General features: G+C 40.3%; 1 protein-coding gene across 2 annotated transcripts in view; it reads right to left on the bottom strand.

The window, feature by feature from the left end:
• Window positions 1–3732, bottom strand: part of GRM7 (glutamate metabotropic receptor 7) — an 891796-nt gene extending 888064 nt beyond the window's left edge. For both annotated transcript variants that reach the window (XM_059161568.1, XM_059161569.1), the window contains exon 1: window positions 2899–3732. In XM_059161568.1, coding sequence (XP_059017551.1) covers window positions 2899–3417 — 519 coding nt within the window. In that variant the 5' untranslated portion in view covers window positions 3418–3732. The remainder of the gene's footprint in view (window positions 1–2898) is intronic.
• Between the last annotated feature and the right edge of the window lie 14280 nt (window positions 3733–18012).

Genomic DNA, 18012 nt, shown 5'->3' with positions numbered 1-18012 from the left:
TTCCTGTCCTCAATCCCCACCCGCAATCTGTAGCACTCCCCCATTTAAGTCACTAAGTATTCCTTCCCCCAGCCCAGAAGCTTATCTCACCATAAATTTTTATCTCAAATGAGAGGCTTGGTATGGTCCCCACAGCAAGCTACAGGGCTCAAGAAAAGAAAACTCAAATATCTGGAGAGCTAAGAATTCAATTATTTAGAGGAGGGTTTTTTGTTTTGTTTGTTTGTTTGTTAGTTTGTTTTTTGTTTTGTTTTAAAATATAGTACAATCTCAATTGAGCTGAACCCTGCATTCCCAGCAAAGATTCACCTACCATTCTTTTCCTCTCTCTAAATTGACTGTGCCTTTGAACAATGGGTCTGCGTACCACTATTCTCTCTATTCATTTTGCAAGCTTACAGAGGCTGGGAAACTGGGGATTAGACTTGCATGCCAGGAGCTCCTATGATCACGTGCAAAAAAGGCTACTGGAAGAGACTGTTGGAATATATAAATACATATTCCAACACGGGCAATGGTTAAGCATGTTCCCACACTGACAGTTATACCCAGCTCACAGCACAAGCTACAAGTTGGTAGCATTCCTCCTACTACCAGCCTCTTCTCCATAAATGCAGGTGAAAACTGGGGGCTCTTTTCCCCTCAGCTGTTCAATCCAACATGAATAGCTGCAATTTGCAAATTAGAGGAAAATGACAGTGTTTTCTCTGAATGGTTTTAGTCCCAACCCACACTGCTAACATTGGCATTCGCTTCCTTTCCTTCCCAGCCCAGGGAACGAATGGGGGAACTAAGCATAAGGCAAACCATTTCTTTTCCTCACAAGAGCCTCAGGTTCACACACCAGAGGAAGAATCAGCTCCCCCTGGAATCTTTTTCAGCAAACACAGTCCCTCAGCCTAGTCTGCAATCCCTCTCTTGACTTTAACATTTCACTCTTTCAGACAGACAGGCCCATCTGCAGCACTGCCTGTGCTCTGAGGGAAGAGAGAAACAGGCACCAAAATAATTTAAAAATGTGAGACACCAAATGTGCCTTCAACCCCCAGGACTCAGGGCTCACAAGGCTGTGAGTCACCTCAGTGGTTCTCAGGTGATCTCTGACCTCACTTTATCCTGCTGCACTGCCCTCTTAAGTTGTCTGGCTTTAAAAGCTCAGGCAAGAAGGAAAGGCTTCTGTGTTTTGCTTACAATAGCCTCGCCTCTTTCTCAAAAGCACCATCTCAGAATTAAGGGTGTCCCCAAAGCATTTCTGAGTTTGCAAATAGGGATTCCTAGGGATTCCCAGGATAGAACACACAAGAAGTGTTAGGGATGCTCAGAAGATCAGAGGGGCCACATCAGGCTGCAGCCTTGGGCAGGCACCCCTCCTGGTGCACACACAAACTTCACTCTCCTGGGAGCTGATGTGGTGACAGCTTAAATCTCTCAAGGAATCCTTTCCAGGAACCCAGTACCCTAGGGAAAGCATTTGGAAGGAACCCAACTCTTTAGATATAGGGAGCGTAAGGGCATCAGGGTTAGCCAGAACATCTGGAGAAGGGATTAATTGGGTTTGGACGCTATCAGGCAGGGAGAGGGCTGTGTATTAGGAAAGGATCATCTCAAGACAGAGATGAACAAAAAACTTGGGGTGGGGGGAGAAGGAGAGAAAAAAAAAAAAAGAAATTGAAAGAGAAGGAGCGAAAAGGAGAAAAACAAAGAAGGAAGAAAGATAAAGAGATACACCGGAGATAAAAGAAGGGAACCCACAATCACACAGATCCTGAAACTCAATTTCTTAAAATCCGAATTCCATCCATTTATACCCAGTGCAGCACAGGAGCCACGGGGCACAAAATGCAGGAGCAGGCGGAGAGAGAGCACTGCAGTAGAACCCACCGCTCAGCTGCCCCGGATCCGCCTTCCTCCCATTTTCGGCATTGCCCTCTGGCGCCCAGAGCAGGAGGACCGCTGGCTTTACTCAGCGCACCCTAGTGCCTCCCTCAGGAGCCTTCTCTCCTGGCTCCGGGAATCGTCCGCGGTGCCGAGGATAGGGGCTGAGGGTCTGTGTTAGGGAGGTCGTGGGAAATGATGGGCGGAGGGTGGAGGCAGCGAAAGCGATTTTGTTTCGCAGTTAGCATGAGCTCATCTCTGGGCTCTTAAGTGGCTGGAGTAGAAAGCTGATCGCCCAGCTCCTGCCAGTGGCCGGAATGCAAACGCAATTTAGACGGAGCAAACAACTGCCCAGAGCAAATCACCCGGGGGTCGCGTCTGCGGTGGCATCTCCCCATTTGGAGAGCGTCCCCGTGCCTTTCGCCCCATGCCCTCGCGGAGACAGGCTATAGGTCGGGAGATTCAACCTGAGAGACATGGGCAATTAACATCCACATGTAGGTGAAGACCTAGCCCTCGGTTTAAGATGTGCCCCCTAAGCTCTTCTCGAAAATTTCCAAGGGAGCTGCGGCTTGCTGGGCGGCTTGGGGCTGGGAAGGAAGCTGGGGAGTTGAGAAATGCCCAGTTTCGAGGCGTCTTCTCATCTTTCATATTCCATGAGCCTAACCGGCTCTCACAGGAGCCCGGCACTTTTACAAGCCTGTTTTGGACCATATTTCACTCTAATGCAAACCCATTTAAATCATCGCCTTGTTTTTCGCAGATTGCTTCTTGTAAATGGGGCCATAAATCCAGGATGTCAAGCCGGATGGAGTGGAGCGCGGACAGGGGAGAGATGGAAGGGAAATGAACCAAGCAGGGAAGGTACCTCCTCGGGTGGGGTGGGAGGGATTCGCAGGATCTCCAGGGTGGAAATGAGCGAAGGCTGACCTGACCCCGCACCCCTAGAGTCCAAGCCAGCTTTTGGAATTAAGTGCGCGGGGAGCTAAAGCGCGCTGTGCCCCGGAGGGAGCGCCTCCCTACCTGGAAGAGCCTCAGGATGTTGGCTACCATGATGGAGACCGAACTCCCCGAAGCCCCAATCACTCCAACTACTTTCTCCGGCTTGACGAAAACCGGAGGCTCGCCGTTGGTGCAGCGCACGTCGGAGGTGTCCTTCTGGATGAGCGCCTGGACGAAAGTGAGCGACTGTTCCAGCGCGTAAGTGTCCCTGGAACAAGTGTCCAGGATCCGCGCGCCCAGCGTCACGTTGGGCAGCAGGTTGGGATCGCTGTTGATCTGGTCCAGGGCGTAAAGCATCGCTTCCAGCCTGTGGATCCCGTTCTCCCTCTTGATGTCGCCGCAGGGCATTCCGCTAGGACCCTTGGCATGCACCGGGAACAGCCCCCCGAGGGTGACGTCCCCCTCGATCCGGATAGAGTGCGGGGCGTACATCTCCTGACCGCGCGCCGCCGCCGCCAGCGCGCACAGGAGCACCTCCAGTACGCAGCAGGGGAACTTCATCAAAGTCAAGACGCGGAGCAGCTTCCCCAGCTGGACCATGCTGCTCCGGCTACTGCGGTGGTGGCGGCGGCGGCGCTGGAGGGGATGGTGGCGGGCTTGCCGGGGTCCGGGCCCCTTGGGATGAGGTCCTCCGGGGAAGCCCAGAGGCTCTTGCAGGCACGGAGGGTGGGGGCGCCCGGGAAGGGGCGGCCTGAGAGGCTACGGGGTCCCGCGGCGCCTGCCAGACTGGGGCTCCGTGCGCTCCTGGATTCGCCGGCCCGCGCGCCGCGCTCGCGCTCCCCGGCTTGCCGCTCGCGCTCTCCAACAACCCAGCACTGGGGAGAGGGCAAGGATTGCTATCGCTTTAAATGGTCGTTCGGCTCCCTCTCCTCCTCCCACTCCCTCCCTCCCTCGCTAGCTCTCCGACTCTCCCCAACCTTCCAAGCGCCCGCCCTCCCCACTGGTTTGCATCATCACGCAGGGAGGGGCTGCGTGCTGAGGAAAGGAGGGGGGGAATGGGTGGGCGGCTAAGCTGGGAGTGCCTTGGACTGGGGAGTTTCGCGGTCCCCAGAGAATCTAGGATTACAGGTCTTAGGCGAGAGCTGAACTCCTTCTCCCAGCTCCCGGTAGAAGCCTCCAGCTCGCCCGCCTGCACCCACATGCACCTTCTAGGCACGGGTGTCATCAACCCCGAGAGGGGGCGGGGATGCCAGGAACCCACCGCTCCCAACCCTGAGGTTGGGAGCCCCAGCTGTCAGATCTAGGAGAATGCGAGGAAGTCGCTAGGTGGAGAACGCAGTGATGAAGGGGAGCAAGGAGATCCCACTTTCTACTACTGATCAGTCTATGCCAGTTTTTCTCAAGAAAAAACACAGAGACAGCAACCTGATTGACGACTTAACCTTTACCCTGAGACTTCTTGGGGCGAGGCACTGAACTAGCTCTTAGGAAAACACAGCAAGAAGCGCTAGGAATGTAAGTGCACCCTTGATCTTCGGGGTTACTGGAGCTTGAGACGGATGGACTAACTGCGGTCTCCGGCAAATCTGTGGCAGAAACCTCGGACTCTGCTTTCCTTCCTTTCATCGCCAAAGATGTAACAACTGAGAACTCTGCAGAGCGCACGTTCTTCTCTGGCACTGACAGGTGCAAGGCTCCCTCCTACCCATTTCCAGAGATACTTCTGGGCTGGTGACAGGTTTTTGCGGGCAGGAAACAGCAGGAAAGAGGTGATAGTAGGAGGAAGAAGTAGAGGAGGCAGGTAGAAGTCTCCCCAATGATCCAGATGCCTTTCTTTTTCTGGCTGGAGATTTGGTAGCTAAATCAGGATGCAGTGCAGTTAGGAAGCTGATTTTCAAAGGTGTCCCCTCCTGCAAGCAGAGTCCAAACTTGAGCTATTAAAGCAACAGGTGGCCCTAGTTCTTATATAAAGGAAGGATAATGTCTCTGTCCCTATAAGGAGTGAGTGAACTTATGATGATTAACTAAACTCTTGCTGAGGTTTTCTGTTGGAATGCAGCAAAACTACATTACACAGATTTGAGAATGAAGAGAAAACCAGAAACAAGGCTATACTTTCTTTTGTTGTTGTTGTTGTTGCTACAAACCAAAGAAAACTGTCCTTTTACAAAAAGCAAGCGCACATGCGTGCGCCCGCGCGCGCGGACACACACACACACACAACACAAAGTCAGAAGATAGGTAGTGGATTGTCTCTGCCATAAACTACCTGTAAGTCCTTGGCATTTCTGTTTTCCTTTCTGGGTTTTAGTTTCCCCCTTTGTAAAATGATGAGATTGAACTGGGTGCTCTCCATGGTATCTGTTAACTCTCAAATCCTTGTTAAAATAGTCCAGTTTCTTTTTCTCCGTGTTTCATTACTTATGATTTGAGAATGGAACCCACTTCTTATAAATTAGGACTGATGACTGGCTACAGTGATGAGTTAAAGGATGAGAATAGAGCCCATCCAGAGCCATCAAGGACTGATCCCTGGGCATTTGCTATGGTACCTAGGATAGTGACACAAGGTTACCATTATCCAAAAGACAATCTGTGAGTGAATTATGGGGGGGGAAAATGCTTCAAAAACACTTCATGCATATCCTTTGGAAAATGTTATACTATTCTTATTATCTAAGAACACACATTACAGAGTCTTCTTCAAGAAAACAGTGCTGTAATGAATATACTAATCTACTTCGGTGTACAATGTGAGTATTGATCAATCTTAGACGGGATGCCCTGCCACAACCTTACACAATCATAACCCCTACTCTTCCATGGAGCTGTAAGGATACAAGCCTACAGCTGTGCCAGGAGCTTCCACAAAAACAGAGAAATATTTGAATTCTATAATAAGAGATATGGGAGAGAGGAAAAAGGAAAGGAGAAAGATAAAGAGAGTTAGGGACTTAATTTAAACATCTGAAGTCTTGCATTTAGACATGCCATCAAGATTGTCTCTGGATTTTTTTTTTCAGTTTTATACTATTTTCTTTCTGTTGTTTGAAGCCAAGAGGATCTTGTTCTAATCCACCTGTTCTAAAACACAAGCTCAAAAAGGGTAAAAGACCTGAAATGGGTATCTTGAGGTACCATCAAGATAAGAAAGCAATAGGAAGGCATACTTGGGAACATACAAGAGAAGAAAGCAATAGGAAGGCATACTTGGGAACACAAGTACTACTATCCTACTGTTTAAACATCATTGCCCCAGTCTGTATTTCAGAGAACAATATCTTTATTCAGATTTTAATTTAAGGATATTTATTACGAACTTGGTGACAAAAAACATATTTAGAAAGTTGAGTAACAAGTCATGTCACCTGATTTTTCTCCTGCCCATTATCCCAGTCCACATTTTACTCCTCCATGCCCATTTCACATCTTATGATTGCTCAATAAATATTTCTTGGCTGACTACTGAATGTTGCCTTATTCTGTGTTCTCTCTTTGCTTTGCTCATTCTCCCTAAACATCTGGCAGCAATCACTATCTTCATTTTATTGCAGTCATCTGTGTTCGTGTCTTATTTCCCTTGCCACGTTTTAAGACCCTTGAGGGTAAAGGCTGGTATTATTTATGTTTTTCTCCTGGACAATGTTTAGAATGGTGTTTTGAACCTAAGAAGCACTCAGGTGTTGAATGAATCAGAACTGGTTTTGCCATTCCCCACTGCCTTTATTTGACAGTGACTGAAACACAAAGTGGGCAGAGCAGAAACAGTATCAGATAATTTGCTGCCCTCTTAGTCATGAAATGCAATTTCTAGAACTTAAAGGATAATTAGTAGATTTCAAAATAATTTTGTTTTACAAAAATTGCCCAAGATTGAAATACTCTAACCTTAAAGCTCTTGATTAACTATAAAAGAAGGCTTCCATTGGTTCTTCCTGAGTCCAGTGTTAATTATTGGACCAGTATCATAGTCTGGTTGAGGGAGGGCAGAAGCCAGACACTAGAACCATTTTAAACAAATGGGAAGAGTGATCTGTTACCAGAGAAACAGGGAAGTGATGCTGAGCTTGTAAAATATACAGACATCCAGTACTTATAGTATATAATTCATCTTTATATCTTTAGCCACAGAGCATAGGATCTGGAACCCAACAGGTGACACAGTATTTGGTTTTTGTTTTTCTGAGATTTTATGAATCAAAAATCTTATCTGTAAGTCTGGTTAATCTAAAACTAGGCCAGGACAGTCATCATTCTAGCAACATACTTAACTGGAAGAGAATCTAGTTTTAGGTACAAGGATCATACATCATAAAGTGTGTTTACCAGCTTGGTTTTGTGTAGTCCTTAATCTGTCCTCACCCAAGGATTAATTTAAAAATGTGTAATTCAAGTTAAGGTCTCAGTCTTAATTTTATTTTTTCAGCACTGTGTTTTCTTAATCATCTCAGTTTTAGTTTTTTTGCCCATCACATTTCTACAGAAAATAATGTCTCCACTTCAAATTCCCTCTCTATTTAAATCCAATTTGTAATTTACGAAGTTGTCTGCCTTACCTGCCGCTACTTCTGCTATTGCTGCTAAGATAGTCTGGCTATTCTTCCATCCTTTATCTAAATCTTCAGCCATAGTTGTGTTTTTGTTTTGTTTTGTTTTGTTTTGCTTGTTTTGTGTTGTTTTATTGTTTTTATTGTTTTGCTTGTTTATTTATTTAATACAATCTTACATGTGCATTGCACTACTGAGTGGAGGTCATTTCATGGAAGGAGAAAGAGAAGAGAGAAAGAGAAAATATGTTCTCTTTCATCTGCTATACTTTCCTGTCATACTTATTTGAGTAAACGTCTTGTGTCACTCAACATCTACTTCCTGATCCCATCTAGTTAAGAAATTCTGATTTTTATACCCTCTATGTTGATAGGGAAGGAAATTACTGCTGTTCCTTTGGTAACACCATCAACTATTCTTTTTTTTTTTTTTCCACCATCAACTATTCTTTTGGAAAAGAACACTTTTCAGCCTCTATAAGTTGGGTTGGACCTATCAATCATAATGCCTTACCAACTCAAACTCAGATGCAGGGTTGACTGAAGTGAGATCTCCCTTCCCCTGATGAGGCTGAAGAATTCAAGGACAGATAAAGGACCTGAGATTTGATGCATAGTATTGAAAGAAGGCAGGCCTATTCCTCTTGACTTCTTATCTATGAAGATAGAAAGTGGAGATTCCCATTTTTCCTATCACATGAACAAAATATGTATGAGAATAAACTAATCCACACAGGGAAGCAGATTAAAGGTGTAAAGAAAAAGGTAGAACCATAATGAGATCATCTGGAACCCTAGATCCAGCATTGCCTGAAGCTGCTTTTGTTTCTGAACATTCCATTTTGTCACCCAATATATACCATTCTCTGCTCAGACTAGTAATTCATTTGAGTTGGGTATCTCAAAATTGAGGATGTTAATTTAAATCATTACTGCTCAAAGATAAGCACATGATTAAAAGAAAAACAGCTACTAATTCTTAGATTCCCATGAGAATGATCTATAGAAAGTTTTGAACTCTGACATGGGAGTCTATTAATTATAGAGTTAGCTCTTAATGGGAATCCAGAAACTGACCATATGATATCAAGCTCCAAATGATAGTGATTTCAAATGACCTGTTAAATGAAAAGTAAAATTAGAACTGACAGATTGTAAAATTCTCTTCAAAATATAACTTATGTTCATCTCTGTAGCAATAGTACAGGTTTTTGCATGTGCGTAAGATATATAGGGTGTGTTATTTTACCTATCAACAGCTAGTAGTAATTCTAAAGTAACAGAATTTGCTTCATTACTTGGAAGAATCACACCCTTATATTCCTAATTCCTGCTTATCAATGAGCAATGGCGCATTTGAACCTAATAGTTGAATCTCCTGGATTTCTTGAATCAACCATGACCAATGTGTGAAGTTTAGTCTTTTTTATTAAGTACTTACTATCTATTAGGAACAGAATGAGCAGCTGATATTCAGTGACTCATTTAAACTCTATGTTAAACTTATAAAAGAGCTACTATTATTATTATCCTAATTTTATACAAGAAATAATTAGAATGGCTCATACTTATCTTGCACTTACTATGCCCCAGGTACTGTTCTAATGGTATACATATGTTGGTTTATTGAAACCTCATAATAAACTGAGGATTTATTTAATCCCCAATGCATGTAAGGTAGGTATTATCATCACTCTTATATTTCAGATAAAGAAGTTAAGGTACAAATGTAAGAGACTTGCCAAGGGCATAAATCTAGGAAGCACCGGGGATAAGGAAGTCTACTTCCAAGGTCTGTGTTTTAATTATTCTGCCCCCAAACTCATGGGTACAAAAAAGCAGAGTTTACATCTATCTTTAAGTCGACTAATCATGCCTTTAACTACTATACTCTCTTGTCTGTCTATATCTTAGACACTGATCCCTATCAGCAGAGTGTTTCTAAGATTGTTCCTCCTATGTGAAGTATCTTCAGGGTATGTCCAGTGGACAGTAAGTACTCTTTTGTCCAACTCCTGCCTTCTACCCTTTCCTACACTCACATGTACAGTTATAACAAGAGGTAGGGCATATCTGTTCTCAATCAGCCATCTAGGTATTCATGTGGCTATGAATACCTCTACTGTACATTAAGGTCCTGTACAAGCTGCCCTATTTTTGTCAGGACTTCCTCCCTGTGTCTCACTCTATTACATCTTACTGAGCTGCTACTCCCAACCAGTTGGAGCCCTGTCCTTAAACTTTGAAACTGCCAAGTACAACACTTGCCTACCTCAAGTTTCAAGTTCAACACCTCATTTGAAGTAAACCAAGGGCATGTCTTCCTTCCTAATTTCCAAGTATCTCTTTTACTACACTATTAGTGTATTCTTTAACCTAATCTATCAAGGTATGATATGGTTCAGTAAATATTAACTGAGTATTTTATATTTTATAATAGCTCTATTTTCAAAATCCCTGAACATAGCTATCTAAATGAACTTCTGTGTCCTTCAACATTATCCAGGTGAGGCTAACTTAATCACATAATTCTTTTAAAGGCAGAGACTTTGCTTTGACTGTTTGTAAAAGGTTAAATCAGAGAGACTGTAAGTGTTGAGAGGGATTCAACATGATGGAGGTTCTTTGTTACTGAAAGGGAGGAAGCCATATATATACTTGAGAGTGGCCCTAACATCTGTCTGGCCCCTGGAAGATAGTCAACAAGATGAAAGGAACATCAGCCCTACAGTTGCAAGGAACTGAATTCTGTTAATAACATGAATAAGCCTGGAAGTAGATTCTTCCCCCAGAGCCTTCAGGTAACTGAGTAGCCTCAGTGACTGCTGCTTTGACATGAGACTTGTGAGAGCCTCAGGAAAGAACCCAGCCGAGCTCACCCATACTTCTGTATCTACAGAGCTGTGAAATAAATGAGTGCTTTTCAATGCCACTGAATTTGTGGTAGTTTATGACACAACAATAGAAGGGAATATAAACAGCTAGTGTAAGTATATTCAAGAATTTGAGGAAAATATGAATACAATGAGGAGAGAAGTAGAAAAAAAATATAAGATGAGCCAAATGGAATGTCTAAAGCTGAAAAATACATTATTTGAAATTCACTGCAGGAGTGTAACAGCAGGTGCACACTGCATAAGAAGAGAGAGGAACTTGAAGAAACACAAGGCATCAATCAAAATAGACCACATATTGTTCCACAGACAAGTCACAGTACATTTAAAGTGCTGAACTCATTCTGATAATATCATTAACTTAAAAATCAGTAATAAAGTATCTGAAAAATTCCCCTAATATATGAAAATCAAACAATACACTTCCAAATAATAGTTCAAACAAAAATAAACAGGTAAATTATTTTTAAATGATAATGAAAAATAAAATATTTTTAAATGATAGTGAAAACATTCTGTCAAAATTTGTTGAGAATAGCAAAGTAGCCCTTAGGGAGAGATTTATAACTTAAATCCTTATAAGAGAAAAAAATATATATGTATTAAATTCAATAATCAGATTTGGTATTAGAAACTGGAAAAATAAAATAAATTAAAAAATAAATTAAAGCCACTGTAAGTAGAAAGAAATAAAGAATAAAGAGCATAAGTCAATGAAATAGAAAGGGGCAAAAAAGAGAGAAAAATCAATAATGCCACAAGCCTTCCTTGTAAAGATCAGAAAAACTCAGTGTCTAAGTGGGTACTGCTCCCCACTCCAAAAGAAAAAAATGAAAAAAAAAGAAAAGAAAAGAAAGAAAAGAGAAAAAAGAGGGGTGCCTGGATGGCTCAGTTGGTTAAGCAGCTGCCTTCGGCTTGGATCATGATTCCAGGGTTTTCAAGCCCTTGCTCAGCAGAGGGCCTGCTTCTCTCTCTCCCCCTCTTTCTGCCACTCTGCTTACTTGTGCTCTCTCTCTAGGTCTCTGTCAAATAAATAAATAAAATATTAAAAAAAAAAATAAAGAAAAGAAAAAATAAAGAAATGACTAATATAAAATGAAAAAGATCACTCTAAAAAGCCCAAAACAAAACAAACCAAAAAACAAAAACAAAAACAAAAACAGGGGCAGGCAGGGGGCAGCACCACCTGGGTGGCTCAGCCAGTTAGGCAACTGCCTTTAGCTCAGGTCCTGGGATCTAGTCCTGCACTGGGCTCCTTGGGAGCCTGCTTCTCCCTCTGCCTGTGGTTCCTCCTGCTTGCCCACTCACTCTCTCTCTCTCTGACAAATAAATAAAATCTTAAAAAAAAAAAGAAGAAAGAAAGAAAGAAAAAATCACTCTAGATCCTAGACTCATGAAAAGAATAAGAAAATGTACTGAAAAATTAATATTAAATAATTGTTAATTTAATGGACAAATGCATTTTAATAAACAATTAAACTGACTCAAAAAGAAGGAACAAATGAAAAGGCTTGTCTTTCAAATTTCCTTTAGGATTAAAACCTTCATGTGATTGCCTGGGGCAGTGGTAGGAATGGAGATTAACTTGAAATGCATATAAAGGATCTTATCAGGAGGAATGAAAATGTTCTAAAACTGATTTATGTTGATAGTTGCCCATTTATTTTGATAATAAAGTTACTAAAAATGATCAAGTCATATAGTTAAAATTGGTGAATTTTATAATTAAATTTTTCCATGGTTGTGTGTGGTAAAGTTGTTACACACTGATTTGCTATGCTTCTGCTGCTTCTTTTCTTTTCTTTTTTAAAGATTTATTTATTTATTTTAGAGAGAGAGAGCATAAGCAAGAGGGGCAGAGGGACAGGGAGAGAGATTCTAAAACAGACTCTGTGGAGTTCAGAGCCTGATGTGGGCCTCGATACCAGGATCCTGAGATCATAACTTGAGCCAGAGCTGGATGTTCAACCAACTACACCATCCAGGCACCCCTACTGCTTCTTCTTTTAAATAGTATCAACCATAGTGTATTAAACTTTCCATTCTGTATTTTCATTTGTGTTTTACTGAGCCTTTAGGGGTTGCATGGGGGTCTTGCAAAATGAGGAGTCGCCAGTAGAGAATATGTAGCAAGTTTAAAAGGGAGGGAGTACATGAGAAAGAGTTTGAGGCTCCCTCAATAAATCTATTTAAATAAGATTAATAAAATAATATGTAAAAATTCTTCTACACAATGAAAATTCAAGATTTTTTCCCTGGTGAATTTAATCAACAAATGATCCTGCTACCTATTAAAATAGCTAAAATTAAAAAATTTGAAATTAAATTTAAATTAAAATTTTAAAAGACTAGACATTTGAATTAGCAAAAACACAGAAGAAGTAGTAATTCCATCCACTGGTAGCCAAAATGTTAAATGGTACAACTACTTTAGAAAACTTTCTCAGTTTCTTATAAAGTTCAACATGCATCCCCCACATTTCCACTTTTACCCAAGAAAATAAAAAATGTATGTCTACAGAGATTTATGTTTATGCTGGTGTTATCCAAAATAATTATAAGATGGAAACAATTCAAATGACCATTTAAAGGATAAATATACTATGGAGTTTCCATATAATGGAATCTATTTGGCTATAGAAATAAAGAAACCACTGATACACATATTCCAAATAAATCTTTAAAATATTATACCAAGTTAAAAAAGAAAGACTAAAAAAGGAGTGCATTCTATATGACACCTTTTATATGAAATTCTAGTAGAGTCAAAATTAACAAAAAGTGATAGCAGATCAGCCTGGGCCTTGGAACAGGGACTGAATTGAAAACATAGGGGAATAAGGGATATTTCCAGGGTGATGGAAACGGTCTATATCTTGATTGCAGTGATGTTTCTTATATAAAATCATACTTAGTTGATATGTTTATAAACTCATTAACCAATATATTAAATATGCATGCATTTTTGTTTATTTCAATTATACATCAATAAAGTTTATATAAAAGATTAAAAAAATCCTATGATCTGGGCAAATTATGCAGCTCTTCTCATATCTATTTTTAGCATGTATAACCTCAAGAGATATTTTTTTACTTTCTGAATTTTAAGATTTCTTTCAGTTTAATTATATGCCATGATTTTTATAATTATTGATAAAATATAAACTTGCATTATGTCTCCTCATGAACTTTTATATTTGTGTTGCTTCTTATAAAAAATTATTTTCCCATAAATTGTACAGTGGTTAATGTTGTAACACATACTTTCAAAAAGGCATTGATAAAAGTGATTTTAGAAGACACTGATAAAGCCTTACTCCTACTTCAAGTACACTCTTAGAAATTATTTTAATATAAAATACCATTGGATTCTCTTGCTTGACATCCTTGCTCTTCAGGAAGTGGTATCCCATGATTTGATCCAAAATAGTCTTCTCTATGCTAGATTTGTCAAAGTCGTATCAGACTTCTTCACATCTTGTCACATACTCAGCAGTTATGAAGGAAACCATTGGTTCCTTGTGATTTTATTTTTAATCTCATTTTCTTAGGAGATGTGTTCATGCTCATGTTTCTACAATGGGACAAGGTTTTAAGCCCATGGGATGGTAAATCCTGCATGTCCTAATTATTCCATTCAGAAAAGGTATGTGGAGAGATAGCCAGTCTTAAAAAGTAGAATCAAATATAGTTAACAATCCAGCTATTTGTTTTCAGAGCAATTCAAAATTGTGTAATATGTCTGCTACAGTTGGAGTATTTTTGACTCGATTATAACTGAAAGAATTCTTGAATTAACAGAAGTTAAAACAATTTTAGAGTGTTCTAAACCTCAATTGTGATAGTAGTTACATGGGTTCATATATCTGTCAAAGGTAATGGATTCATACACTTAAGATGAGTGTATTTTCTCCATGTAAATATACATTGAAAAGCTTAATAATCATTTCAAAAGAGTAACTTTACAGTGGAAAAACATGTCCAACAGCACTTCAGCCAGGTAATCCAGGTTAATATCAACAGTGGTAAGCCGTGTGGATGGTATTTACCCTTGATTTGATGTAATAAAATTGGTATTTAACCTCTGTGGGTTTTTTTCCCCCAAATCCACAGTCCCATTCTAATAGTGAGAAAAACATCAAAAAAATCCCAATTATGAAACAGTCTACAAAACATCTCAGCAGTACTTTCCAAAAATTTCAGTGTCATCAACAACAAGGACAGGGTGCCTGGGTGGCTTAGGTCATGATCCCAGAGTCCCTGGATTGGGCTGCCAGCTACTCAGGGAGTCTGCTTCTCCCTCTGACCTCTGCCTTTCATGTTCTCTCTCACTCTCTCAGAGGTGCCTGGGTGGCTCAGATGGCTAACCATCTGACTCTTAATTTTGAGTCTGATTATGATCTCAGGTTCATGAGACAGAGCCCCACACCAGACTCTAAGCTCAGCGGACAGTCTGCTAAAGATTCTCTCTCCCTCTGCCCCTCCCCACCATTCTCTCTCTTTCTCTCTCTCTCTCTCTCTCAAATAAATATATCTTTAAAACAAAACAAAACATGCCTTCGGCTCGGGTCATGATCCCAGGATCCTGGGATCGAGCCCCACATGGGGCTCTCTGCTCATCAGGGAGCCTGCTTCCCCTCCTCTCCCTCTGCCTGCTTCTCTGCTTGCTTGTACTCTATCTCTCTGTCAAATAAATAAATAAAATTTTAAAAAAAAAGAGTCTGTTATAGTTTACCTCCCTCTTTGTTAAAAAAAAACAAAAACAACAAAACAAAACAAAACAAACAAACAAAAACAAAAAACAAGAACAGCTTGAGAAACTGTCAAAATTTAGAGGACTCTAAGGAGACATGATGACTAAATATAATGCAGCATCCTGGATGGGATTTTGTAACAACAATAACGACACAACAAAAGAAATACAGTAAAAGCCAAGAAAAAAATGAATTAAGCATGGACTTTAGTTAATAAAAATATGTCACTACTGGTCATTAGTTGCAACAAATAATGTACGATGCTAATAATAGGGGAAACTGGGTATGGAGTTCATCAGAGCTCTCTGTACTAACATTGCAACTTCTCTGCAGATCTGAAGCTCTTCTCCTAAAAGTCTTGCCAAAATAATTTTGAATGAAAGGCATATATATAAAATATGTGAGAGTTCATATATATTAATGAGGGAAGCAGAATTAACGGTGATCGTATAACTTACTGTCCAAATGTGGACATTATTATTATTATTATTATTATTATTATTTAGTAGAAGAGAGGCTATTAATAGTTACATGAAGATAAGAGGCCTAAGATATATGGTCACCCTAAATACAAAGTCATATTAAATGAATATTAAATATTCAAATTCTTATTTCATGCTTCCCATGTTTCAATCCATTCTCTATCACTTACTTGTTGGGTAAATTTACTACATTCTCTATCACTTACTAGTTGGGTAAGTCGCTTAAACTTACTGAACATCATTTGCAATTTGGGAGAACTGAATGAGATGATCAAATTAAAGAGCTTACTCAGTAAATTCCTAGCACATGATCAATACTCATTAAATGATAGATAATATTTGTGCATATGTAGACATTAGTGAATTTTGCCAAAACTTGCCTATCTAATTATACTGAATCCTCTATACTAATACATCCTCTTGTTTTTCAGCCCAACTCAGTGGTGGTCATATAAATACTACACTTCTAAACAGTTAGTTCAGATGTCACCTAACAATTCCCAGGTCCCACCCAAGATGGGTTAGGAGACTGAAGCACATCTACAATAACAATGTTAATTAACATGATAACATTAAAAAAATGATCTTGACTATACAGCTTCTTTTTTCTTCAGATAACACTCTCTCTCAAACTTCTCCTTATCTTGGAATATCTGTTAGTCTCATGGCCCGAGCAACCAACTGCAGAAGCAGAACATGGACAAGGCTGCCACACATTCACTTAGATACAGGGATTGGTCCAGAAACAGGTCTTAGACTGAAGTAGAGTCACTCTGTTTCCTTTGGAAAAGAGAGGTAACTTTTACCTTTGGATTCATGACCTCTAATGATGTTAACCCAGAGCTACCAATGGTCCTTTCCACACATGAAAAGACATTTCCTGAGGGTAAAGTCAATACACAGTTTTTTTTTAACTGTAAAGTCAATACACAATACACAGAGGCAGAGAGAAGACAGTTCTGGTTTGAAATCCTGAATTCAGCTGTACCTGAATTGCATGTCCACATAAGAGTTTTTTCCTACTTAAGTTTCGTTTGAATTGTTTTCTGTCACTTACAGCTGAAGAAACCACAACAAAAGAGTGAATTTCCCATTACATTCTGTGCTTGCCTACACCACGGTAGCTAACATGCTGTACATGATTTCTTGAATTTTCTTTTCTCCCTAGACTAAAATATTTTATAAAGACTGCAAAGACTCAATCTTTATCAAGTTAGAATCCCTCCCTCTTGGTTGTTGATTTGGAAATGGGTTGAATAAATAAATGTTACAACTCTTACACAGGAGAGTTGAACTCTTTGTCCTCCATCATTAGAATTTGCAAAGAGTAGGTGAATAGAAGGACAAAGTCACTGGTTTGATTCTGGACATTTTTCTCCTCCATTATCGTCTCTATTTCAATCTGTTATGAGGTCATTTTTCTCTGATGCTTGCTTGTCCTTGAGGAACAGGCTTGCAAGGTAAGCCATATACTCACTACTTTTTTCATTATTCACTGCATTAAAGTTCAAGGGGTTTTCTACCCTTTGCTGTTATCCGGTTGATCTTTTACTTCTTTAGCTGCCACTCTGCTGTCTCTGTATTTGCAACGCCTTGCCCACATTTGCTCACTGGGAATATTCCCTATACCGAGCAGAACGTTTTCAACTGTAAATGATGGAAACCTAACACAAACTAGATGAAACAAAGAGATAATTTTGTTGAGTCATACTGTTGGATGTCCAAAGGGAAAAATGAACTTCAGATATGGCTGGATCCAAGTACTTAAAAACGTCTTGGGGCTGTTTGTCTTTCAGGCTTGTTTGGCTTTGTGTCTCTTTGACTGTTGGTTTTATTCTCTCCTGTTGCGTCCAGGCTCCTTGCATTCATTGGCAGATAAGACAATCACAGATTACCACCTTTATAGGATCATTAAAGGTCAAAATCTAAAAGTAATAAAGAGATCTCTATGCCAATGCCTATAAAACAAACACAAAAAATATCTGAAAGTAATAATATTGGGCAAAACTGAGTCATGCTTTGCACCAGGAAGTGATCATCCAGGGGTTGAAAGACTCACTAGAACTATGTGGGCAAAAGAAAAGCAATCCATGCTGTAAATAATAGTTGCTCACTAAATACAAAGAGGAGGAGGAGGAGAGGATGGTGGAAGAGGAGAAACCAACATATAACTCCTTTTTATTGTAATAATGGGAAGCTAATTTACAGATCTTCCTGTTTTTAGGTAGCAAAGGAGTAAGTTCAAGACAGAAGCTACATAGAATATCATAGTCCATTCCTCAAGACAGCCCTTTCTTCATGACTTTTTCCATTTTCCACTCTGAAACGCATGCATGCATCAAAATGACAAGCTTAAAGAAATTCTGTCACCATCACCGTGCTCTCAAGTTTAATTGCTTTGCCAAGGGGTCACACAAGTGTTCGTGGTAACTGAGTTCTATTAAATTATAATATCAAATATTTTTGTTGACTCACCATACCTGCTAGGCATATAATCAACTTACATGCATCCCACTTC

This window comes from Mustela lutreola, chromosome 2, assembly GCF_030435805.1.
Source record: "Mustela lutreola isolate mMusLut2 chromosome 2, mMusLut2.pri, whole genome shotgun sequence".
NCBI lineage: Eukaryota > Metazoa > Chordata > Mammalia > Carnivora > Mustelidae > Mustela > Mustela lutreola.
This window is presented reverse-complemented; position numbering and strand designations above follow the sequence as displayed.